The sequence below is a fragment of the Chlorocebus sabaeus genome, chromosome 27 (assembly GCF_047675955.1).
Source record: "Chlorocebus sabaeus isolate Y175 chromosome 27, mChlSab1.0.hap1, whole genome shotgun sequence".
Taxonomy (NCBI): domain Eukaryota; kingdom Metazoa; phylum Chordata; class Mammalia; order Primates; family Cercopithecidae; genus Chlorocebus; species Chlorocebus sabaeus.
Genome location: NC_132930.1, coordinates 14595717 through 14621453, shown reverse-complemented (window position 1 = coordinate 14621453; position 25737 = coordinate 14595717). Strand labels below are relative to the sequence as shown.

At 36.1% G+C, this 25737-nt stretch overlaps 1 protein-coding gene across 6 annotated transcripts in view; it reads right to left on the bottom strand.

The window, feature by feature from the left end:
- The window catches only part of ARAP2 (ArfGAP with RhoGAP domain, ankyrin repeat and PH domain 2), a 239471-nt gene that overhangs the window by 160101 nt on the left and 53633 nt on the right, over positions 1–25737 (bottom strand). For all 6 annotated transcript variants that reach the window (XR_005243943.2, XM_008017680.3, XM_008017677.3 and 3 more), the window contains exons 7-9: positions 24859–24928; positions 18761–18881; positions 9265–9443 (exon numbers count right to left, since the gene is read on the bottom strand). Coding sequence is in view for 5 of the 6 variants with exons in the window: in XM_008017680.3 (XP_008015871.3) it covers positions 9265–9443; positions 18761–18881; positions 24859–24928 (370 nt within the window). In the remaining variant the exon portion in view is untranslated. The remainder of the gene's footprint in view (positions 1–9264; positions 9444–18760; positions 18882–24858; positions 24929–25737) is intronic.

Here is a 25737-nt window from a genome sequence, read left to right as displayed (position 1 = left end):
AGAAGAAAGAAGCCACTCATCTGCCTCTTCTCTTTGTCTCTCCTGCTATATATGTCAAAAGTAAAAGAAGAATATTCTCCACTCCCCTATACTTAGAAGTGACCATGTGTTGTAGTTTCCTTCAATAAAATTTAAACAACTCCTGGTAGAATGGAGGGGGAGGGGCCGAACAGCCTTGGAAGAAGAAAGCCTTTCCGCCCTTGCCTTTCCATCTTCAGGGGAAGTAACTGCTAGAAGCACAGAAGCCATTTTAGAACTTCACAGTCCTAGAAAAGGGAAGACTGAGGACAAATTCTTAGGCTCTAAGGATGCCAAAGTGAGGACAAAAATAGGGAAAACCCTGTTCTCTGGTAGTACCAACTCTTACTGCCTACACCACGGGATTTGTTAAAACAAATCTCCATCCAGTGAAGCTCTTCTTCAGGTTTCTGTCATTTAGTACTAATGTGTTCCCGACTTATAAAGTAAGTGGAAAAAAATCATTCTATAACAAATGCCCCCCAACTTGTAAAAGCAGCCAGAGTTTCCAGACGCAAATTGTGGGAAAGTCTGTCTTACATTTTTAATATATAAGGTTTTTAGTTAGAATAAGGAAATGACTCATTTAGAAAACAAATCATCAACTGATTTTTTTGTTTTTTTTTCTGACGAAAGAACAAATGGCTCACTTTACTAGGGGAAACTAGCCAGAAACTGAAAATCATTGATATAAAAGAAGATATGCAGAAAAATGCTGAGTGCTGTAAAATAATTAGAATGGGAGTGCCACACTTCCACTTTGTATACTAAGCCCACTTAATGAAAAATAGCACTTAACATGATCTCTACGGAAGGAAGAAAATCAAGCTTTTCCAATCAGCTGCATTTTAATAAGTTTCAGCCTATTGGCACAGGATTATACTTGATTATTAATTTTTTTTAATTCCCCAATTATCCACAGCTATGCTCCTGCTGGATCACATACCCATTGGATAAACTCCCAATGCATGTGATTGGGAACTCAAGCTCTCTTTCACAAGTGAGAAAATTAAGTAAGGTAGGAGTAGCAAGATAAGATATTTTTAAAACAGCTTTTTGATGACTCACCTTGATACCTGAATAAACTTTAGAATAAATAAATAAACTCTAGAATAAATACTTGGACTGCATGTCCTTCAAACAATTCTCCATAATGAGGTATTTGACAAAAACTGTGTATCAGATCACTCCAGGTTATATTCTCTGATGGGGGCCTCGCCTGCTAGTCCTGTATGTTACTAAAGGCACACATAATACTCTGACCATCATACTAGCAGATAGTAAGAATGACATCCTTTTATGGAAACTGATGAGCCTCATCAAGGCTCCTGCATGAATAGATGGCTGCTCATCTCCACAGCAAATCATAAAATGTCTACATGTAAAGCTGTACTTTCTGTTAAAATAAGGGAGTGCTAGCTGGTTAACACCCCAAATTTCTCCCAAACAAGGCAAAGATTATTATTTATTTATTTATTTATTTGAGACAGAGTCTTGCTCTGTTGCCCAGGCTAGAGTGCAATGGCACGATCTCAGCTCACTGCAACCTCAGCCTCCCAGGTTCAAGCGATTCCCCTGCCTCAGCCTCCCGAGTAGCTGGGACTACAGGAATGTGTCACCACGCCCAGCTAACTTTTTTTGTATTTCAGTAGAGACGGGGTTTCACCATGTTGGCCAGGATAGTCTCAATTTCCTGACCTCCTGAACTGCCCGCCTTGGCCTCCCAAAGTGCTGGGCTTGCAGGCGTGAGCCACCGCACCACCTACTTATCAGCTGCTTGCCACGGCCATATGGTTTTGAGTAATTAGAGTATCTACAGAACTGACCAGCATAAACTGACTGTAAAATATACATTAGAGTAACAAAGTAAATGTTAGTGCTCTTGAGAGCTATCATATATGAAACAACTGCATTTTCTGTTAAAAGTTGTGGACATTAAGCCATTATTTTCACAGTATTTAGACAGTATTTAGAACATCCCTAGATACTCATAAAAATTACCTATGGTGATCTCTGCCTCCCACCAAGAGACCCTGATTCCATGCATCTGGGGGCAGAACCTAAGAATGTTTAATTTCCAAAAACAAAAGTACAACCTCATGGCTTTTATATGTGGCCAATGCCAAGAAACACTGATTTAGATAGCAGAACCATTATGCAACTAGTTTAGACAGTATAAGTATGCAATATGTAACTGTCAAAACATAAATACTCCTCTCTTTGACCCGGCACTGTGGCTCACACCTTAATCCCAACACTTTGGGAGGCCCAGGTGAGAGGATTGCTTGAGGCCGGGAGTTTAAGAACAGCCTGAGCAACATAGTGATACCCTGTCTCTACAAACGAAAACCAAAAAGACTCAATTTTATCTGCTTCTGTAGAATGCATGCAATCAGAATATACAAAAACCATTTGAAATAATTAAGACTATCAATTTCAAATAAGCAGGCCAGAACAGGATGACACATTGAATTGCTGAGATCCTACTTGTGCTGGGTGCCAACCCCTCTGTTAATGTCCAGAGGTGTTAAAAGCGTCCATCTTCATTAAGCATATAGCATGGACTCTGTAACTGGTTTAATATCTATTTGTGCATGCTCTGAAGTTTACAAACAGCTATGAACTCTCATTTGATTTCCTAGTTCTGTGAAGTAAGCAGAGCAGATACAGTCATTTGTTAATGGGAAAATAGTCCTGGCAAAGCAAAGCAGTGCTTAGTAAGTACCTAGTTGTGCCAGAAACTGTGCTTAGTCCTTGGGCTGCACAAAAGCATAAGTCTGGGTATCTGCCTTAGGGAAGTTTTTGGTCTAAAAATGAGATAACAGAAAAATGCAAAAATGCAGTGTTACTAAAAAAAAAAAAAAAGGCCTGGTGGTAGGCATACTGAATCCAACCCATAAGAGAGAGTTATCTTCCTAACAGGCCTTCCAAAGGTTGTGACATTTGACCGGCCAAAGGACAAAACCCAGACCAGGTTTCTTATTCAGGTATTCCTCTCTCACTTGTTCACTTATTGCAAAATAGGGATAACAGTAGTACCTACAGCATCACTTTCGTGAGGGTTAAATTAATGCAATAAAAATGCTTAAAAGAATGCCTGGAACGCAGTAAGTGCTACACAGGACTAGCTAACTTTTGCTATTATTATTTTTATTTTATGCCTTTTGAATTTGAAGCTAACTGAACATAGTATCTATTTAAAACTTAATTACAAAAAAAAAGTCCTGTCCAAAAATAACTAGCAGGCATAAATTTTTAAAAATAGAACGCAATGTGAATGGTAAATGTTCAACTAAATTAAAAATAAATTGCCCATTAACAACAATCTGATTGTGAGCTTTATTCTTATTATGAAAAATAGGCATGAGCCAGGGATAAGCCAAACTATCAACTTTTAAAATGCTATAAACTGGATTGAAAAAAACAGTAGCACAAAAATTCAGTGGGTAGAGTTTTAGTATTATAGAAAGTAGAAGGCTGAAAATAGATTCTGAATTAAGTAATATTTTAAATTGAATTTGCTGTGGTAGAATGTAGGATGTCAAGAATCATGAATCCCACTAAAGTAACAATGGCAAGGCTTGGCTTCGCAGATCTGGCCACTGCAAGGGTGGTACAATGGCCAGGCGGGCCCTGCAGGTCAGACCTAGGGAGAATCGAAGCTGAGCCAATTACTGGCTGCTTGATCATTGGCAAGTTATTTAGTTTATGTAGATCTCAGTTTCCTTATTTATGAAAATAGTCAGGTCTACCTTACATTATATTATTATAGGAGTAAATAAAGAGATATAAATTAAGGGTCTGATACACCCACTTAATTCTTTCTTTTGAGGGTTCTAAAAGCAGAATTTATCTTCAATATAAATATTTCCATTTTTTAATAATCACAGAAAGTACTCATGCCAATGATTCCATATTAAACATTCAGATAGAATTAATGGTAAATACCAAGACACTGAAATAGGTTATTCATATGAATTTGTAACAACACAACCTGGCAAAAACTACATTTTTAAAACTACACAGTGAAAGAGCAAAATATAAAACTGACTCCTAAACAGAAAAATAAGGAAAGGTTTGTTAACCCCAAATCTGCTGAAATTTCAAACTTATTTTTGGAATTACTGGATGCCAGGTTTCCATGCCAGGAATTTAAGAACTCGGTGCTTAAACATTTGTTGAAAACAGATGTGGCATTGTATGACACTGGCACCAGCTTTCCTGGGAAACACCAGATGCAGAGTTTGGCCAGATACAGAACCCAGAGAATTTGAGGCCACCACCTCCATCCTGCTGCTCCTTTCTGTGCCACACAACCCGTCACCCTATGAGGTCTATTTAAATTCTATTAGAGTTTTACTCCCATGCCAGAACACCAGGGAACATTATGTTGGGGGGAATGAGGGAGGATGAGTCTCTTGTTATACCCTGATTTGAAAATGTTTAATCAAGTGAGTTTATGTAGTTAAAACCTCAATGCCACAATTATCATCAAATGGATACCAAACCCACCAAGTAAGACATCTGGTTTTAATGAATTCGTTAATATTAACATGATATTTAAAAAAGTATCAAGAGAAGGGAGACTGGCTGACAGGACAACAGAACAAATGGAAACCAACACCAGTTGTCTTAAATCTTCCTCATGTCCACTTGCAGAAATTCCTTTCAACTACCAATACCACTTATTTAAGAATTCACATATTTAAATATATGTCCATATTTGATTACCTTATTTAAACTTTAAAAAATTCTGACTTACACACTATACCCCTATCATTTCAAGATAAATAATTTACAAAATAATTGTTGCTCCAGAATACAGAAGCTCTATTAGCTTTGAACTGATTAAAAAACACTTTAGTTACAGAAACAAAATTTCTACAAAACAAAAAGTAACTGACAAATGAAAAGCAAAATAGTTCAGAAAAAAATTGTAGAAAATATGAAGATTCATGTCTCTCTTATATAAAGAGCATAAAGTAATTAGCAAGAAAGACATAAAATCCCTATAAATAAATGGACAAAGAAGATGAAGAGACAATTTGAGAAAAAATCATTTTAAAAGAGAATTGGAGGGGAAAAAAAAATTCTCCTGTCAAAAAAAAAACAGTTAAAAATGACCATTAATTCAACAAGTTCACCCTACCTATGTTTACTGAATACTAGCTTATTGCCTGAGGACACAGCAGTGAATAAAGTAAATATTCACACTGTCGATTTGTGAATACAAAAATGATAAATCTCACACTTTTCAGGTTATAATGTAACTAGATGCCTATCACATAGCTGTAGCATTTTCAATGTAAACTACTCTTGAGGAAGGGGTCATAGGAATTCTTGCCAATAATAATAATCATTATAATCATCAGAAAGGAAGTCAAGGCTACATATTGAAGGTTACCAGAAACCTCACTGATGTATTTAACACTATGTATTACCCCAACAGGAAGGCCCAGAAAGCAGAGATCTTGTGGGTTACCACTGTACCCCATGTCTAGAGCAGTGCCCAGAAATGAGAAAATGCCCCTACATGTGTCACGTGGATGAATGAATCCAGAAACATGGTCACTACAGTGTAACCTATACAAACCCAATTACACAGGTCATTGTATACAATGCTGAAATAATAATATGAAAAAAACTGTCATATTATAAAACATTGCAGGCATCCAAAACATAAGCAGAGATAAGGAATGGGAGAAAATGTGCAAAAATTAAAGCAGAATGCAGTTGTGAAATTGTGCTAAATATTAAAGGGATTACATTTAATTTATGTGATATTAGCACCCCACTGTTTTGCAGCATGGTAATTAGGTAAAGAATCTGAGTGTCAGTTTCTATTATGCCATTTTCCACCCTAACAAATGATTTTACAAATCTTTTCATAGTTATTTCCACTTCGTCTTAAAGTCTAAAGATAGGCTTTAAGTTGTTTTAAAGAAAACAACTGAGAGCAGTGTTTTACAATGTGTGTTTTTTGGCTCATCCAATATAGAATCACCTGCGGTGCTTTTTGTGAATTCAGATTCTACAACCCATTTCCAGAAATTGTGAATTAACAAATCTGAAACGAGCTCAGAAATGTTGAATTTTTAACTTGCAACTTAAGTAATGGCCTTAGAGATAGTAATCCATCTCCCTTCTTCACATGATGCCATTTAAACCTAAAGAGACTAACTTAATTACCTGAGCCAATTAATAGTAGAACAAGAATAAAAACCCATAACTACAACTTCCCAGTCCAATCTTCTTTGCAATAAATGAGATTCCTCTTTAATGACTCTTCAACATTTGCTGTAATAGCTGCCCTTCTACCTCTAGCCACTGTCTGTTTACTCTCTGTGGAGTAACTGCCAAAGTAAATTAGTAAAATTATGTATAAATTAGAGGCAAGAAAAATAAAAACAGTTCCTATGTTAGGGTGGTGTAGGTCAATTTCATTTTTGTTTTATTCTATTCGTGCTATTATGTGGGCGATAAATCTCATTTTAAAATAAAAATAATTGAGCCTTGTTGCATGTCACTAAATTAAATCCAACACAAATTAAGATACAGAGGTTCAAATCTAACATCACTTACATTTTTATGATAAATATATTCATTTCATCATCTTTAAAAAAATACACAAGATTACTCTCTGTGTGTGTGTGTGTGTCTGTATAAAACTTTTCGAAGTTGAATCAAACCATCTTAGGATTGTTTAGTGCTTTTCCTAAAACACAGGTTGTTGCCCTCACTGGCAGAAAGCCCCCTGACCCATTACTCAGCATGTCACCAGGTTTTTCACATGTGCTCTATCATGGGAGAAAACCAATGGGCAACTTTCCTCTGGGGAAAAAGACATATACCAGGATGCAAAAACAGATGAAAATGGAATGGTATGCCAGGGTCTGAACATGGACCGCCTTCCTTATTGGCTCATTCTTGAGTCAACTAGTTCTTTAAGACTGACTAAAAACCAAGTCCCTTAAGACCTGAATCTATGTGATATAATGCAATTAAACACATACACATATACACAAATAGTATACATTTAAAGATGTGTGTGTGTGCATATATATATATGTTAATGCATAGAAAAGACCTTGTATACAAGCATAAAAATATGTTTACTTATCAAAAGATGGAGAGGGTTTCAGCCTTAATGCTTTAATTTTTAAGGAGAATATGCTCATTACTCATGTACATGGAAATGCTTCTAATGTACTGACTTCATTAGATGCCCTTTTTTTGCACCTCTCTGTAACTCCTGTACAACCTATTATTGCACTGACCTCACCATCCATCATATGTTCTGGTCTTGACTTTTCTTCTTGGAAGACAAGACTTGTGTCCTTCTCAGTAAACCCATCATTTTTAGTGTGCCTGACATGGTATACAATGTTTATTGAAAGCATACCCTGAAACTCCTGGACAACTAAATTATTCAGTGAAAGAATCCTTAGGCTATTTCTAAAAGTTCCCAAGTCAGAAAATTTCTCTTTAACTTAGACTTTAAAAAGGCAGTTTGTAGAGTGGTTAAGAAGGTAGACTTAGAGTTATACGGCTCCAGTTTTAAACTCAACTCTGCATTATAAACTGTAATTCCTAGACTTATTACTTAATCCTCATTTTCCTCATCTACAAAACATAGACAAAAAAATGTCTTCCTCCTATATTTGTGGTGAAGATTAAAAGGAAATGTCTACAAATTAATTAACATTGTACCTGGTACTCAGCAAATAGTATTCATTATGCTTTTCACACTCAATTCCTAATACTAAAGCAATAATTTCATGTACATTTTCACTAATCAGAAAGTGTTAATAAAACTTTTTAAATATCTATCGTATTCCTAGAGAATAACAGAAACTCAGACAGTTTAATGTGAGCAATGAAATTAATCATATGAACTCTATGCAAGTCTATCAAATCTTGCTCTCAGGTCTATGCAAGTGTAAACTGAATACCTCAATTAATTTGGAAGAGTAACTTCCATACTGATACATGCAAATTATGCATTTTTAACCTTCATTCCAATAAGAAAAGTTGCAATCATCTTATTTTGTAGACTGAAATGTTCATATTCAATTTGTACACATTATTAAGCTATTCTTGAGGAATACACTAACTTCCCACATTATTAATAGGCCGAGAGTGCTCGATGATGCCTTCAACTGTCAATTGGCTAAGATATCTTCTCCTCCAAAATATTCAATGCGTAAGTTCACACTAAAGTTCAGAGGATGCCTACAGTTAATTGTTCTGAAACTACTATTTGTTTTGATATTCCTATTTTTCTTATAAAAATAGTCAGCATTTATATTCCAACTTACTATAACCCATAATAAGGTATCATAAAATGAGTTCATCTTAGATCAGCTAACTAAAGTGCACAGTTCAACTCCACAATTATTAAGCATCTAATATATTCTAGGCTGAAAGATTTTAAAAGGAGCTATTCCAACAAAAGGGGTAAAGAATTATATATTATACATTTTAAAAACATATACATATTAAAAACAAGGAATGTTAGAAAAAAGTCTACGGAATGAAATGAAGCTAATAGGATCTGTTAAAATTTTAGTTTACCATCAGATTCATCAAAACATTTAAATACTCTATTGAGCCCTTTGATATTAATCAAATTTCGTAAACCAATAATTTGAATTGAATTTATTTATGTAGATGTGATATGTGTATATAGGTAGATGTATGTATGTATGTGCACTTGAATTTGTACTTATATAGACGTGTGTGTGTATATGTATATGTATGTGTGTGTGTGTATATATATATCTCACATACATCTGCTCAAAATAAAACAGACCAATATTCTGAAAACTCAAGCAAATATGTTACCTGTGTTTACCCTACAATTATCTATCATAAAAATAAAAGGGTGCAGAATGAGTCCTATTTCATCACCAGCTGTAATGGTTCATTGGTCCTTAATTGTTCTCTCATGTAGTTGTATAACGTTATTTCAACCAAATAATATTTTTCAAAACTTATTTTCAATAATTTTACTTCCTCAATACCATAAAAGGTGATGTCCAGTTTCAAGTTTGATGTAGGTACTTTCTTGCTGGTGGAGACACCAAGAAAATTCAACAAAATCACTATTTCTTCAGTATATTTAGTGGAATACACAATGCCAAAACAAGACTCTATAAGTAAAATCACTAATAATTCTTCCAAACAAAACATAGTTGTTACTACAATAAAATAGCAGCAATTTGTAATGACTATAACAGAGCTCACCTGTTCATTTTTGCAAAGCCACACACTGTTTCCACTTAACACAGTAAAAATTTTTGCCTTATAGCCTCTCAATTCAAGATATCCACATTTCTCAGGTGTAACAATGCCTTGAGACTGTGAGGTAAGGGATTGTGATTTCAGTGCATTTAATAGTATGCTGATCCAGTCATTTCTCTCCTCTGAAAATAAAGACAGGAGAAAATACATAAATCCATACATAAGTCACATAGATACAGAAACGTCAAGAAGAAATCCACCCTCTTTGCAACACATAAGTGACAGAATCTTTCCACAACTACAATCTAAATGTTACTGTAAACACGGCCAATGACTCAATTCTTTGAGGGAAAGGGAGTAACACTATCCAGTTTTCGTGAAATGAGTTCCATTGGCTTTACCTGAGAGTTTATTAGAAGTGCAAAATCTCAGGCCCTACTCCAGACCTGATGAATCACAGGCTGTATTTTCAAAAGAACTACAGATGCTCCTTATCCCTTTTAATATCTGAGAAGCCCTCTTTTAGATCATTCATTAGATTAGATTTTCTTTTAATAGAAGAATGTGATATTGCTACCCAACAATTAACAGCTTTTATGTTTCAAGTCAGTTACTCAAAGACCCCAAAAATCCTACTTTCAAACCCACTCTAGAGTATGCCTGCTTCAGTGTCACTTTCCCTTTCCACTCTTAACACATTAATTAACAATAGCATTTCACCTGGCAAATTAAAATTTGGTTCTCCTACTCCTTCCACAAAACTAAGTGACCTTCAATTATGAACAATGCACTGTGTTACAGGCATAGGAATTCGATCTAGTCCCCAAGGAGCAATTAAAGCTATAAGTCAAGCAAGATTTGAACACAAAATGGAACACAGTGGTATAAATGTCATATAAATGGTATCAAATAATATATGAGTCAATTGAGATAAGTGATTTGCTGAAGGTCATATAGCAAGTTAGCTTTAAAATAAGCAGAATCACATGTTTTAACTCTCGAACAACTTTTCTTGGAACCATGGGGGTAAAAAAGAGGTACATGTGGTAGATCTTGAGAATGAAGAGCAATTCAAAAGACAAAACTGGAATTTGGAAGAGGGAAGATAATAGGATTCTGAGCAGAGGTTACTATAAGAACAAAGGCAGAAAAACCAACATCCATTCAGGGATAATTTATCAATGAATATATTTATAATTCTGAACTCACACGGAAATAATGGGAATATGACCACAGAATTCATACTGCCTGTTTAGGAATGTTGTCTTTATTACAAAGGAAAACCATTTCAGCATTCTTAGCAATAAAAAGACATTATGATAATACAGACAATGACAGGTAGACTACACTGGAAGCCTGAAGCTCAAGAACCAGACAACGGAGACTTAAAATACTGTGAAAATGGAAACAAAATGACTTACGAGGAATTAAGGCATTTAGGAGGGTGAAAAAAATTAGTTGTACAAACATGATGGGTGTTGATAAGAAAAACAAATTACTTAGAATAAAAGGTAACGTGGCATCAGAAATTGGCCAGGCAAACAAGGAGAATCCAATTAGTTAACAGAACAACCTCAGGTTTTCAGTGCCGTGCCTTGAGCATCCAGGCAGACTGATAGCACTATGTGAACAACAGTAACCTGTACATGAGAAGACCCATGGAAATGAATAAACATGAAGTGTAAAAGGGGAAGAAACTGGCAAACCTTGAGGTACAACTATGTCTATAAGGCTGGAAATTGGGCTACCAGAACATAGGGAGAAGTAGTTGTCAAAGCAAAAGGAAATAAAGCAAAACATACTGAATCACAGGTAGTAAAAGTTTTCACAGGATGAAGGAAGAAGAGAAAGTAGGGCCCAGTTTGGGAAATGGGACAGTTTCTCAGATCCTTCTCAGACAGGTCTGCCCAGTGACTTAATTGTGGATTGAAAGAAGTTACCATATTAAACTTACTCATATTTAAACATGACTCCACAGTTATTTCATAATGAATCTTACTTTTTCAATTATAATTGTTCTTGTTCACCTTCAAAACTAATAAAAACAGTTGATTGTGTCTTTAATGACCAAAGTCAAAATGTTTATTTAAAAACTTATTCAATAGTGCGTTATTGCAGGTGTCACACAATCTTCTAGGAATTGGTGCTTGATAGCTGGGTGTGGTGTCCCACACCTGTAATCCCAGCACTCTGGGAAGCCAAGAGCGGAGGATCATTCGAGGTCAGGAGCTCAAGACCAGTCTGGCCAACATGGTGAAACCCAGTCTATACTAACAACACACACAGAAAATTAGCTGGGCATGGTGGCAGGTGCCTGTAAGCCAAGCAACTCAGGACGCTGAGGCATGAGAATCGCTTGAGCCCGGGAGACTAAGATCGCAGTGAGCCCAGATCGTGCCACTGCACTCCAGCCTGGGCAACAAGAGTGAAACTTCGTCTCAAAAAAAAAAAGGAATTCCTGCTTGTTGCAATACATCAGGATGAAATATTTATCAAATGTCCCTAGTATTGTTATACATCCTAAACTAAAAGACATTAAAATATTCAAGTAGCTAAGTCAATGTCAATATGCAGCAGCTACTCTACATTTTTCCATCTGCATAAACAGATCCAGATTGCACTACAATAATTTATTATATTTTCAGTTACAGCAACAGACCTTCCACTTAACTTGGTTATTACTTGTGATCATTAGTTTCACACAAGATATTCCTGCCGAGTAAATGGTACATAATGGTTGTTTGTTTCTTTATTTGTGCTAATCCATATAAACCACTGTGTTTGAAACATAGGTCATAATTTAATGAGTTGGGCCTAAGTGTCTATGGCTTTTAGATTACTGCTAGCATATATTTCCGTTTCTCAGGAATTAATTTAAAACTGGCAATTGCACCTGTTGGAACTAAGCTTACTTTGGCTGCATCTCAACACGTAGCCTAGAAGAATTATCTAGCTCCTGAGGGCCTCAGTTACTAAAAGGAAGTAAACAATCATGACGAAGAACAGGAATTAATAGTAACATTCAGTTTATTCTGAATTACCCATGCCAATGGAAAGAAACAATGGAACAGATAATCCAAACACAATAAAATAGATTACAAGTGTCATCTGTATTCGGCCATACAATGTGTGCATCCTGAGATATAGGGGAATATGCTTTCATAAGTCACAACATTCCAAACCAAATAATGATTTCCTGTTGGACAAGAGTCTAGGGCAAAGTCAGATACTGTACTAGCTTTTGCTTGTTCTTCAAACCAAGATACTTTTTATTCTTTTCAATAACAAATATCTATTGAGTGTCTATCTTGATCTTAGCACTGTGCTAAGCACCATTTCTCCAGGAAACAAGCTCTGACCTAGATATGGCTTGGCTCTAAGAATAGCATTCCAGGCTGGACAAAAAGAAAGGGAGTGGAGAACACAAAGAATAAGTGTTGAAATTGCCATTTTTTTGTGATTATGCTAGAATGTAAATAAAATACAATAGCAAATTCCTAAAACCTCAAATAAGTTCTTGATGGTTTCAGGAATGGCAACTTAGAGTATAAGAACAATAATAATAAAAAAAGAGCTTTAAGAAAAATCGAGACAATATTCTCTGGACTACTGGGTTTAGCAGTAGGCATACTCCTTAGTAACAAGGGATTGGTTACACTAGAGATTACTACATAAGGGCCATGCAAAACATCAACAACATTATCTAATAAAGTTTAGCTGGACCTTTACTTTTGATATGATAGTATGATCTAACTAAAGTTCCCTCAATGAAATTCCTGATCAATATCAGAGAAGGAAGTAGTGCGTGCACATAAGGATTGTTCTTCAAATTGATAGCCACTCACTCGTACAAATACTCACTAAGCCTACTATGTTCCAAAACCTATTCTGAATACCAGGAATGGAACAGTGAACAAGACTGACCATGACCTTACTCTCCTGGAAGTTTACACGCTAGTGAAAGGAGGAAGGCCATATAAACTTAAATATACATTACAAAGTGGCAAGTGCAATTGATAACATACACAAGATGAGGGGCCTAGGGAGTGCTATTTTGTACAGGATACATAAAAAGCCTCAGAAGAAGGGGATGGTTAACCAAAAACCTAAAGGAAGAGGAAGTAAAGAAGCAGGTCCCAGCTGAGGAGCAGGCAGAGGAAGAGTATTCCAGGATAAGGTGAACATGTAACAAGGCCCTGAGACAACAGCAGATTTAGTGTATTCAAGGAACAAAAGGCCTCTGTAGGTGAACCAACCATAGTACAGGAGAAAGGGAACAGAAAAAGATAGGACAGAAAGACCAAGGCCAGATTATGCAGGGGTTTTTGGACATCACAAGTACTTTTTACTCTCAGTAAGATGCAGAAACCGGCTGGGCGCGGTGGCTCACTCCTGTAATCCCAGAACTTTGGAAGGCCAAGGCAGGCAGATCACAAGGTCAGGAGATGGAGACCATCCTGGCTAACATGGTGAAAACCTTATCTCTACTAAAAATACAAAAAATTAGCTGGGCATGGTGGCACACACCTGTAGTCTCAGCTACTTGGGAGGCTGAGGTAGAAGAATCACTTGAACCTGGGAGGTGGGCGTTGCAATGAGCCGCAATCGCACCACTGCACTCCAGCCTGTGTGACAGACACTCCATTTCAAAAGGAGGGGAAAAAAAAAAAAAAAGATGCAGAATCCATGGAGGATGTAAAGTGAACTGACATGATTTGACTTCCTTACTGAATAACTGCTCTGACAAGTACAGGAAAAATATAACACCAGTTGATCATGAGAGATGATTAAAACAATCCTGATAGCAGTGGAGTTGTTGAGAATTGGTCAGCATCTAAACACACTTTCAAAGTCAAACTGACAAGATTTGCTGATGGACTAGATGTGAAGTGACAAGAAAAAGATTCAAGAATAACTCCACACTTCATGGCCTAAGCACCTGAGGCTTCTATTTGCTGAGGTGAGGAAGATTACAAGGGAGAAAGTCTGGTTGAGCAGGTGGAAATGGGAATTTTGATACATTAAGTGTGAGGTGCGACTAGGCAGCCATGTTGACATGTCAAGTAGGCTGCTGGATATGACCGTGGAGCATAGGAAGAGGTCAGAGATGGAGATACATATTTGACATCAGTCACCCTAAAACCAAGAGATCGCCTTCAAAACCAGACTTGGGGCCCCACAATTGAATATTTTAAACAGAATTTGGAGTCCTAGCAAGTTCCTAAAATACATTATGTCAGAAACTTCCAGAATATCATGAAGTCTTCAAAGGAAACACTTAGCAAATCATCATTAATGAGATTAAGGGGGTGAGTAAGTAAAGGGATAGTAAATGTTTCATGCCTTGCTTATAAAAACACTGACGATTTCAAAAGAGGTAAGAGTCTGCTTGCCAAAAACAACTAAGGAGGGCATTTATATGTTCTTCTAAAAAATTTTAAAATTAAAACAAAGACTTTTCCATATCAGTTTCAGAGCTGCCACTGGATGGCTGTAGGATGTTGTCTAAAAGCAGAATTGAGAGACAGCCACAGGGTGTAGAATCTGCTAAGGTGGACAGAAGCATAGGGCCTGCAGGTGAGCGCCAGTTATGAAAATGGCCTTGGAAAGGGAATGCCCACTCAAAATTCTTAAGCTCTCTTCTAACCATGAGAACTGTGCACTCAAAACATCACGAGTGTTTTGAAGTATCATATCTCCATGTGTGACTACAGGTGCAAAGGAATACAGACTGATTGGAGAGATCAATAGCTGTTATGACCCACAGACCAATTCCAGTGACTCTGCTTCAGAACAACAGCAGTCAGACCAAATTTTGTACTTGGGGAAGTGTTCCTTTTAAATGTTATTATTTCAATAAAATTCACTTGAAACTAAGAGAAGAACAATATTTCATTAGGAAACGGCGGGGGAGGGGAATAGAAGCCTTAGAACACTTGCGAGGAAGAGATTCCAAACTATAATCCTGTCTTAGTAACACCAGGGGGTGATGCAGCAGTTTAGAAGTAATAACACTGGTCAGGGAAGACAAAGAATAGCTATTGTAGATAGGTCAAAGCCTTTTCACCAAAAATAAAGAATTCATATCTGTTAAGATGACAAAACTTTTTCCTTTTTGTTCTAAACTTGGATTTTGCTTCTTCCCTCAATCAAAATAGACTTTAATTTAGCTTAAAGTTCATTAAGTCAAAGTCCTTAAGCCACTATAGTTGATCTACCAATTCCCACAAAATAAAAATAATCAATCATTTGTATACACGGAAGGAAAAAAGATCACTTAATAAAACATATTTAGTATCCTGTTGAACGTTCCATACTAAACATACAGATACATAAACATATACATATATATATGTACACACACCACTACACATATTTATCTTTAAAATTGTGAGTTGTTACTATGTAAAAATAACTTTCAATCAAAATAACTCATTCACTAATTCCATGTGTATACAGTCTGTTTTCACTGAAGCAATATGTCTATGGTTTCAAAAATTAAAGACCTACAACTTATTTTTAAAACAATAAATTTATACTGAAGTTAATGAAATTTTTATACTGTCCTAAGTTTATATAACAAAGATGAACTATACACCACAGAAGGATTTATCTGTCAATTGTGAACATGCAACTTTTAAACATGTGTGGGTTGGTACACTCTACTTAAATAAAACGTGTCTGTTTAACTTAGTAAATATGGCTAAACAGATTTTCATACAAGTTGGAGGCTTTATTTAGTATGTCTATCTTAAAATGCAGGCTAGGTAGCAATGTGAAATTTATTTGGAGAGGCCAAGAGAAAGGTGATAAGCACCTCAAAGAAACAGGCAGCTAACTTTCACGGTGGTGGAAACCAAACCATAAAGAAACACTGCCAGGATAGTCATTCAAGAGAAGCAATGCCATGTTCTTCAAGAAATACAGTAAGAGAAAAACTGTGATTTCAAATGGAAGTCCCATATCAAGTATCACAACTGTGGAAAATTTTCTGAATTTCAGACAGTAATTCACAAAAAGTGGCTCCTCATACATACAGGTAATTCTAGCTAAAATGCTTGAGGGCAGGGGTTTGCAAACCTTTTCTTTGAAAAATCAAAGAGTAAACATTTTAGGCTTTACTGGCCGCAGTCTGTGCCACAACTACTCAGTGATACCACTGAGTGAGAATGAATGAGAAATGAATGAATGACAGTGGTTGTTATCTAACAAGACTTCATTTACAAAAACAGGCACTGAGCCAGATTAAGGCTGCAGATCAGTTTGCTGACCCCTACTCTGGGACTCTAGCTTTAGTTCAACATTATTTTTAAAAACTAAGAAGAAACTTTTTTTAAATGCTACATCTATACACTATGTACATAGATAGATATGTTTCACAACATAACACCTACTGTAGGCAATGCACTTTGATATTTATTATTTTCTGTTTGGGTTTTGTTTTTTTATTGAGGGAGAGTGTTTCCGGTGACATCATAAACCACTAAGTTGATCTCAGTAATCCACAGTTTGAACCACGCTGCTCCAGTGTGAAGGTCTGCTGGAATGTACCCATTTACTAAGTACCCCAAGAAACAATGGAAATGTTTTAGTGGTATATAATATTTACTGACTGCTTTTTATGTGCTATGCACTGACATCCATGCCAGGAATCTAGCAGTTTAAAATAAAGAAAATGTTGCCCCATAATAGTTAACACTGTAGTCATTTCCAACTAGTGGTGAACACTCTAATCTGTAAAAATAGGATAATAATGGCCAGGCACAATGGCTCATGCCTGTAATCCCAGCACTTTGGGAGGCCGAGGCGGTCAGATCACCTGAGGTCGGGAATTAGAGACCAACCTGACCAACATGGTGAAACCCCGTCTCTACTAAATACAAAAAAAAAAAATATTAACTGGGCGTGGTGATGCATGCCTGTAGTCCCAGGTACTTGGGAGGCTGAACCAATCGCTTGAACCCACGAGGCAGAGGTTGCAGTGAGCCGAGATTGCACCATTGCACTCAAGTCTGGGCAACAAGAGTGAAACTCTGTCTCAAAAAAATAAAGGATAATAATTGTAATACTACCTACATTATAAGACTGTTGTGAAAATGAAGAATTAGTAAAGTGTCTGGCACATATCAGGTATTCAGTCAATTTCCCATACCATTATTATTCAAATAATTAAAGCACAAAGAAGTACTTCTAAAAATTAGGTTGAATTATATATCTATTCCTAAATAAAAGTTGTCTATAAGTTAAAATCATAATTCTTAATGAGATGGTATTACCTAAATTACTAAAACTAGTAAATTTATAGTAATGACATATTACGATAATCAAATAAAATACACAACAAAGAACTTTTAACTTCTCTGGGTCCTCCCCCACCCTTATTCAAACAAAATTCAGAAAAGATTCCTCTACACACATTTAAACTCAATCCAGAAAACATGTGCCATCTTTGGGATCAGCTTTTACCATCAAGTGTCCCATAGATTATGTAGATGAAAAGAATTCAAGAAATATAAAAGATGCTCCTAAATCTACAATAGAATGATTACTGTACCTGTGCGGTCAGCGAAAGCAGGGGTCCCCAAACCCCAGGCCATGGACTGGTACCATTACATGGTCTGTTAGGAACAGGGCCACACAGCAGGAGGTGAGCAGCAGGCAAGCCAGCGAAGCTTCATCTGCATCTACAGCCACTCCCCACCACTGGCATTACTGCCTGAGCTCCACCTCCTGTCAGATCACCGGGGGCATTAGATTCTCACAGGAGTACAAATTCTACCGTAAAATATGCGTGCAGGGAATCTAGGTTGCGTGCTCCTTATGAGAGTCTAATGCCTCATGATCTGTCACTGTCTCCCATCACCCCTAGATGGGGCCATCTAGTTGCAAGAAAACAAGCTCAGGGATCCCACTGATTCTACATTATGGTGAGCTGTATAATTATTTCATTATATACAATGTAATAATAATAGAATTAAAACACACAATAAATGTAATGTGCTTCAATCGTCCAGGAACCATCTCGCCACAACCAGTTCACGGAAAAGCTGTCTTCCACGAAACCAGTCCCTGGTGCAAAAAGGTTGGGAGTCACTGAGCTAAAGCCTGCCATAAATGTCCATAAAACCAACTAATAGTTAGAAAAATTGTTTTTGCGTATCAAATAACCATTTTGCATTATTTGCAACATCTCAAAGGCTAGCTCCATGAAAGCAGAGAATTTTGTCCACTTTTTTTCCACAACTGTATACCCAGAACGTATGAGTCCTCAGCACAAAATAGCTTCTCACTAAATATTTGTTGATGAAAGAGAAAACAAATAACTTGTCAACTTATTTATGTTTTAACATTATGCATTTGAAAAATTAATTTTAAAATGTAAATTATCAAAAAGTAATATATTGAAAGGTCTCTTGACATTCCTAGTCTAACTGATTTATTAATATGATTACTCATAAATTAATGTAAGTATTTCATGGGGATAAAAAAATAATCTTACCTTCTTTTTCTACTCTAAAAACAAAAGTTCTTTGTGTTGTAACAACTTCAAATTTGTTGTCTCCTTGAACTCGTACTGTTGATATAGCAGAAAGGGGAATTATTCCTTTTGAATACATCTCCTGTATTGGTTAGAAAAAAAAAGAAGACATATGAAAATGAAATTCTCTTGATCTTATCAAAAAGGAATGGCACGCTATTTACAACTGCTTCTCTTTTATAATTTCAATCCAAATTTTTTAAATGACATACAAGTAATACGTCCACTCATACTCTCAAGTAATACCCAAGAAAAGAAACTATTAAATGTCCCCTTCTTTGAAGTGAGATGTCTTTTCAACTTTCTCTTCATCTGGAATTAAAAGAGAAAGAATCAAATACAAGCAATCCTACGAGACTAGCAATACAGAGTTCCAAAAACCAGCAGCATGTTCTTTAAAACCATCTGCTCAATATGATTTTATGGTGTTTGCAGGCATCTGCTGGTCACAACAGGTACTGTAACTGAACCATTTTAAAACAAGTCTGTTACATATTCGGAACCAAAATATATCTTAAACACATACTGGGTTTTCTAAATTAACCATGTTACTCAAAGCTCTGACGATGAGCATCTCAACCTCACACTGAATCATTTTAATGTTTACTCGCCAACGAATAAAGAATAAAAAAGACAGATTTATCTGTTTCCAAACAGCATATAAGTATTACAAATTTTGTTTTTAAAAAAAGGCCATTCTTAGGACTTTGATAACTTTTTATCCATCTTCATTTTCCTGGACCCTCTAAAATCATGTCGTGATAACTACTGCACAATTTCAACTCTTGATATTTTCTGGGTCTCGTGTCGGAAAGAAAATTCAGAGTGTTTATACTTTCAAGGAGCCTCAAAATGAAAAGCCAGCTAATGCAATGAGAGAAGAGTTTAAAACTGAGTAAAAACTAAGGGATATAAAAGTACAAAGATGGAAAATCTCAATTCTGCTTAAAGGCTGTGAGGGGTATCTTTACAAACATGGTGGTATTTAAACCTGACTTTTAAAAAAACCTTAATTTTAAGCAGACAGACAAGTGTGTGGGAGGCATTCTGGTCAAAAAGACCGAATAATGGAGGCGTAAAACAGAGAAATAAGAGGACAACAACGTAGAGTCAAAAGACTGGAGACTGATAACGCATACCAAGCCACATTATAGAAGGTCTGGAATATTAGAAGAGTTTGGATACATCCTTAAGGGATTTCTTTTTCTGTTCCCTTCCACAGCATTATCCTTAGAACGCACACTTTTGAGCAGGTCCCAGACATAACTGTTTCGGAAAAAAAGCAAACCATTCCATGCAGGAAGCAAGTATTAAGTTTAATATTTCTCCTAGCCATAAACTCCTGCCTTAGCAACTGGTAAGGGACAGTCATCATTAGCATCATGGAATTCTACCAGAAGGATATCCTCTTCTGCTATTTAAGGAGATACACTATATCATCATGGCATTATCTCTGAGTATTTTTTTAAGTTTCTTCTCCTTCACTAGCTCTGTTACAGTCTCCCATCCCTGCCTTTATTTATCCATCAAAATCCTATCCATTCTTTAATGTAACCTTAAATACGAATGCAATGAAGGCTCTCCTATGTCCTCCCACGCAGCCAAAACTGAGTATGGTATATGAGCTATGATTCAGGAAGATGAATGGGCAACCTTATACAGAAAAGAGAGAAGGATGTCAAGAAATAAGCACTTAGTAAACAACTTATTTCTTCTCCTTTTTACTTTATCTTCTCTTCCTATAAAAATCCCTTTCCACTATTTTTTTAATTGTTTAAATTAACACATAATAATTGTTCATATTTATGGGATACATAGTGATGTTATGATACAGTGATGTCGTGATACATATAAAATGTAATGATCAGATCAGGTAATGGGCATATTCACCATCTCAGATATTTATCATCTCTCTGCGTTGGAAACATTCAATATCCTCCTTCTGGCTATTTGAAACTATATTAAATTAGTGTTAACTACAGTTATCCTACACTGCTATAGAACACTAGGACTTATTCCTCCTCTCTAGCTGTAAGTTCCTGCCCTTTAACAAATCTCTTCCTATGCCCTCCTTCTTCCTACCCTTCACAGCCTCTAGTATCCTCTGTACTACTTTTTACTTTGGTAAGATTCACTTTGAAAAAGGCTTCCTCATGCGTGAGAATATATACTGTTTAACTTTCTGTTCCTGGCTTATTTCACTTAATATAATGTCTTCCAGCTCTACCAACTTCATTCAGAGTAATCTAAAATTTCTCTCTTCCTTTCTTACCTATTCATTTCACTCAATTTCACTGTCATATTTCAAGTAATCAATAGTTTATGTAACTATCTCATATGTACCACAAACTTTAAAACTGAATTTACTTTCACCTGAAGACTTACGCTCTCTTTATACCTGTCCATTAAAATATCAACTCTTCTAGTCCCTCTGAAATAGAATGAAGTCATCTTGGACCTTTGCTGGTTCCTTTGCACCCACATAACTTGCATTCTCCCCACATGTAGAATCAGCTTCCTCCCCACCACTCACCAGCTCTGAATTACTGTCACGCTGGTTTTCTTGAGGTTTCCTGAATATATCACATTTCTACCCAAGCCAGTGCCTTTGCATACACTGTTTGCTCTGCAAGGAATTGTTTTAACACCCATCTGCACATACTTACTGCCTCCTCCTCCTTCATATTTCAGCATAAATATATCCCCCTGAAGAAAGTCTCTCTGACCAGCACAATCTCTCAGGCCCCTCATCCTCGCAGGTAACCCTAATTTAAGCTAACAGCAACCTGAATTTTTCCTTTATAAAAATTATTCATTGTAATTTAAACGGTGACTTTATATTTACCCGTGTGATCATTTGATTAATATAGTCTCCCGAAATAGGCTTCAGGTCATTTATCTATGTTCCTCACCACCTTTCATGTAGCTAATACTATAGAAATATTTTCTGAATGGCTCATTTTTAATATTTCTTGAAATTCATTTCTTATCACTTCCGCTGAGCCTCCACTGAGCCTATACATTAGTCTACATGCTAATAAATTAACACCTGGCTGAGTGCAACAGTCTCCTGATTTGCCTCCCTACTTTCAGTTTGTTTTCCTTCTGAATTTTCCTGCATATTGTTTTTCAAATGTCATACGTTGGAGAAAATAAAGAAAAGACTCATGAAGGTGAATAACAAGATGGGTCTGATGTTTGCACAGAATGTTGATGGATGGCAACGGCTAGGGAGTCTCAGACGGAAGAACAAAAACACAAGGGGAACATGTAGGAAAAGACATGCTCCAGTTTCCCATAGTGTATATTCAGTCACTGTTTAAAAAGATCATTAGGCAGAGACACATGACATGATTGGCTTAACAAAGCAAACCCTACAAACGCAAGTAGGTTAAAATGGCAATACAAGGCCAAAACTAGACCAATAAGTGCTCTAGAAACTCAAAAGAGGAAGATAACATCTTTCCATTGTCGGTCAACCTAAGGAGGTGGGAAAGGGCACGGCATCTTTGGGGACAGTGTAAAAGCCCCTCTCCTCTAAGTCTGTAGTGGCTGAGACCAGACAGCAGGAATTAGAATGCCTAAAAACATTTACAGTTTATCCCCTACGTGATCTGTTTCCAAATTGTAGTTTGCATAAGAATTAAAGGAACTTATAACAATATCCCTCTAGAGAGATAATTAACTATTTGTTGAGGAAAATGTTAACAGTAACCCATTTTGTCACTAGAAATAAGTCAAGTAGCACTGTACTGAAAGAAACAGGGATCAAAAAAAGATTATCTTTCCAATAGATCCCGTTAAAGAGAAGATAATTCCTTAATAAATAACCTACACATCTATAACGATATATTTAACAAGCAAATATTTCTGGTAGAATAATATAAAAACATAATTCCCCAGAGGTGATCAAAATATACTTAACAAGCAAAATACTATGTCACTATAATCATAGAAAGTTGTAGTTTATCTAATGGCTCATTTAAAATCTGAGATCCCAAGAAAAATCTTGTAATTTTTAACACTGTAGCACGGATTTTTGTATTTGTCTTGCAACAGTACAAGATAAAGACAATAAAAAAAAATACTCAAATGACAACAATGCTCACAATGCCTGTGTTTTTCAGAGTATAAAATTTTCCTTAAGGAAAGAAATTTTAAAGCATCCCTTGAGCCTATAACACACAGATATCTAGGTCAAGTTTGTCATTTATCTACCATTTTGAGACAATGAAACGATCACAGGGCAATTCTGCCACAGCTGGGTGAAAACGGGGGTGAGTTAGATTTCTTTACAGGGGATAAAATATCAGGGCTGTTTGGATCATGCCATTTTCTGTGATATAATGAAGAAGTCCTTACAGAGACATGATTGGCGGCCTCAAGGAAAGTGGAAGAAACCTAGTGAATGTGTAACTCTGCACACTACCTCCCAAAGGCCCAACCACATGCTCCTCAAGTGCCCATTTAAACATTAAAAGAACTGTGCTCAGTTCACACAGCTGTTAACACTGGGTCACCCAGCCACGACAGCGGCTATGGCCACACCTATGCATCCCTTGTGCTAGAAGAGTTACAACAGAAACCATGCCTCCTTTTAGGAAACACCGAATCCAGTGTTTCTATTTTTTGCCAAAATGAAACCAACCATCTAGACAATAAATGGATGAAATGTCAAAGAAAATAACAACTTAAACTTTTTAATATTAAGCTAAATGATTTGCAATATCTCATTTTTATATGAACTTTTTAATCTCAATTTCAAACCAAGCTTCATCATTTTCATTGCATCAATAACTAAAAACGTGAGAGGTCCTCATCTCTTCACTGCAGTTCAGATGAGCTTTAAAAGAACAAACTGAGAGAAAGAGGGAAAAACAATCCAGTTTGACACAGTTACTAGAAATTATGTCAAATGAAAATAATGGTATCACCAACGACAGTCTTATGGCATGGAAGCCTGTCTCACTTCTGAGTAGTTTTCCTCCTCATTTCAATCAAACCAGAAAACGTTACAGGTGATGGAGAAAACCAGCAGTGAGATTCTGTCAGCTAAACAGACTACCTTCTACTCACCCTAGGGAACAATTTGTCTTAACATTCAAATGTACAAGCAAACTAGAAAAAAAAAAAAAATAGCTAAAACAGAAAACAGCTTTTAAGGCTGGTCACGGTAGCTCATGTCTGTAATCCCAGCACTTTGGGAGGCCAAGGCGGCAGATAACTTGAGATAAGAAGCTCGAGACCAGCCTGGCCAACATGGTGAAACCTTGTCTCTACTAAAACTACAAAATTAGCCAGGCACGGTGGTGCGCACCTGTGATCCCAGCTACTTGGGAGGCTGAGGCAGGAGAATTGCTGGAACCCAGGAGGCAGAGGCTGCAGTAAGCCAAGATCGTGCCACTATACTCCAGCCTGGGCGACACAGCAAGACTTTGTCTCAAAAAAAAAAAAAAAAAGAAAAAAAAAAAACCCCCCACAGCTTTTCAAAAATATTCATCCAACCATCTTGTAAACCTCCAAGAGGTGTGTTTATACCCATTTGATGCTCTGAGTCACTGCAAAGTGAAACCAAACAATTAACACCTCTCTACATCTTCCATAATTCTCAGCCATAGAGCATGCAGTGTGTGTTATGTTGCACTATGTGTTACTGTCTGTCTAAAAGCATATATTCTTCTGTCCTGCAGCAATAAAGCAGCAATATGTAAGAAGATGCCCAAATTTCTATTAGAACCATAGGTATTGCCAATATTAGGGGGTGAAAATCTCTAAATAATGAGAAAATAATGTTAGATTAAGAGTTACAAAAAAAAAAAAAAAGCATGTGGTTAAATCTTAAAATTAGTGTGTTAAGAGAAAGTACATACTTAAGACAAAAATCATCTGATTTTAATTAACTAAGCATATGGTACGATATTTATTAGTTGCAACTTCAAATTCTTTTCATGTTGAGAAACCACCTCCTATTCTTAAAAACCAAACCGCTTGCTTACTTTACTGAAGTACACCTAGTATGCATAAAAAAGCAATTTTTGAAAACTGTAAAATGTATTTACCTTCTCATTATTGTAGTAAGAAATGCTAAGGCCATCAAATTTCACCCATCTCTTCTGAAACATGCGTTTTCTGCAAAAGATATGAAATTGTTATTTTACATTAAAGTATATGAACTTAGATTGTTAAATACATGTGTAATGTAACCGTGTAAATATATTATCATTTATTGTCAAACAGCATAGACAACAATAGGTGATGACAATATATAGCTTTGGCCATGGCACATAGGAAAAAATAGCATAATAGTACTTTCTAATCAGTTGACCTAGGAATTTTTTTTTATGACACAATTAACAGTGTTGTCGCACACATTTGTTAAGGTTGAGTGCAAAATAAAATATGGTCAGAAACACTATCACTCAATCCATTTCTAATAATAAAGATAATCCTTTCATCAAAATAATACAAGCTTTCATCCCTCATTAAGCTTATATATCTATTTTATGTTCCCTTCACTTTTGTTTTAGGGCATAAATATCTTACTAAAATAACAAGGCTTTGTCAATTGGATTTACATGGAAAACACATTTAATTTTGATTGAATAAGTTGAAGAAGACCTGAACAAATATACAAAATCATTTATAAGCATTCAAAATTCAGTGAAACATTATTTTTAAATGATCATATGAAAGGCAAAGGTAGTTTAAAATGGCTACTGACATGAAAAACAAAAGCAAAATAATATAATCACAGGTTTCAGACTTAAAAGAAAAAAGAAACTATTTTTCTGACTATATAAGGAAGAAAATGAAGAACTGTTTTCACTTAGAATTGCTTTTTATTTTTATTTTATATTCTCCTTCCCTGAAGGCAGACAATCGTAGGTACTTTTGGTCTTTAACACAGAAAACACATGAAAAGGAACTCCCTATTTTTA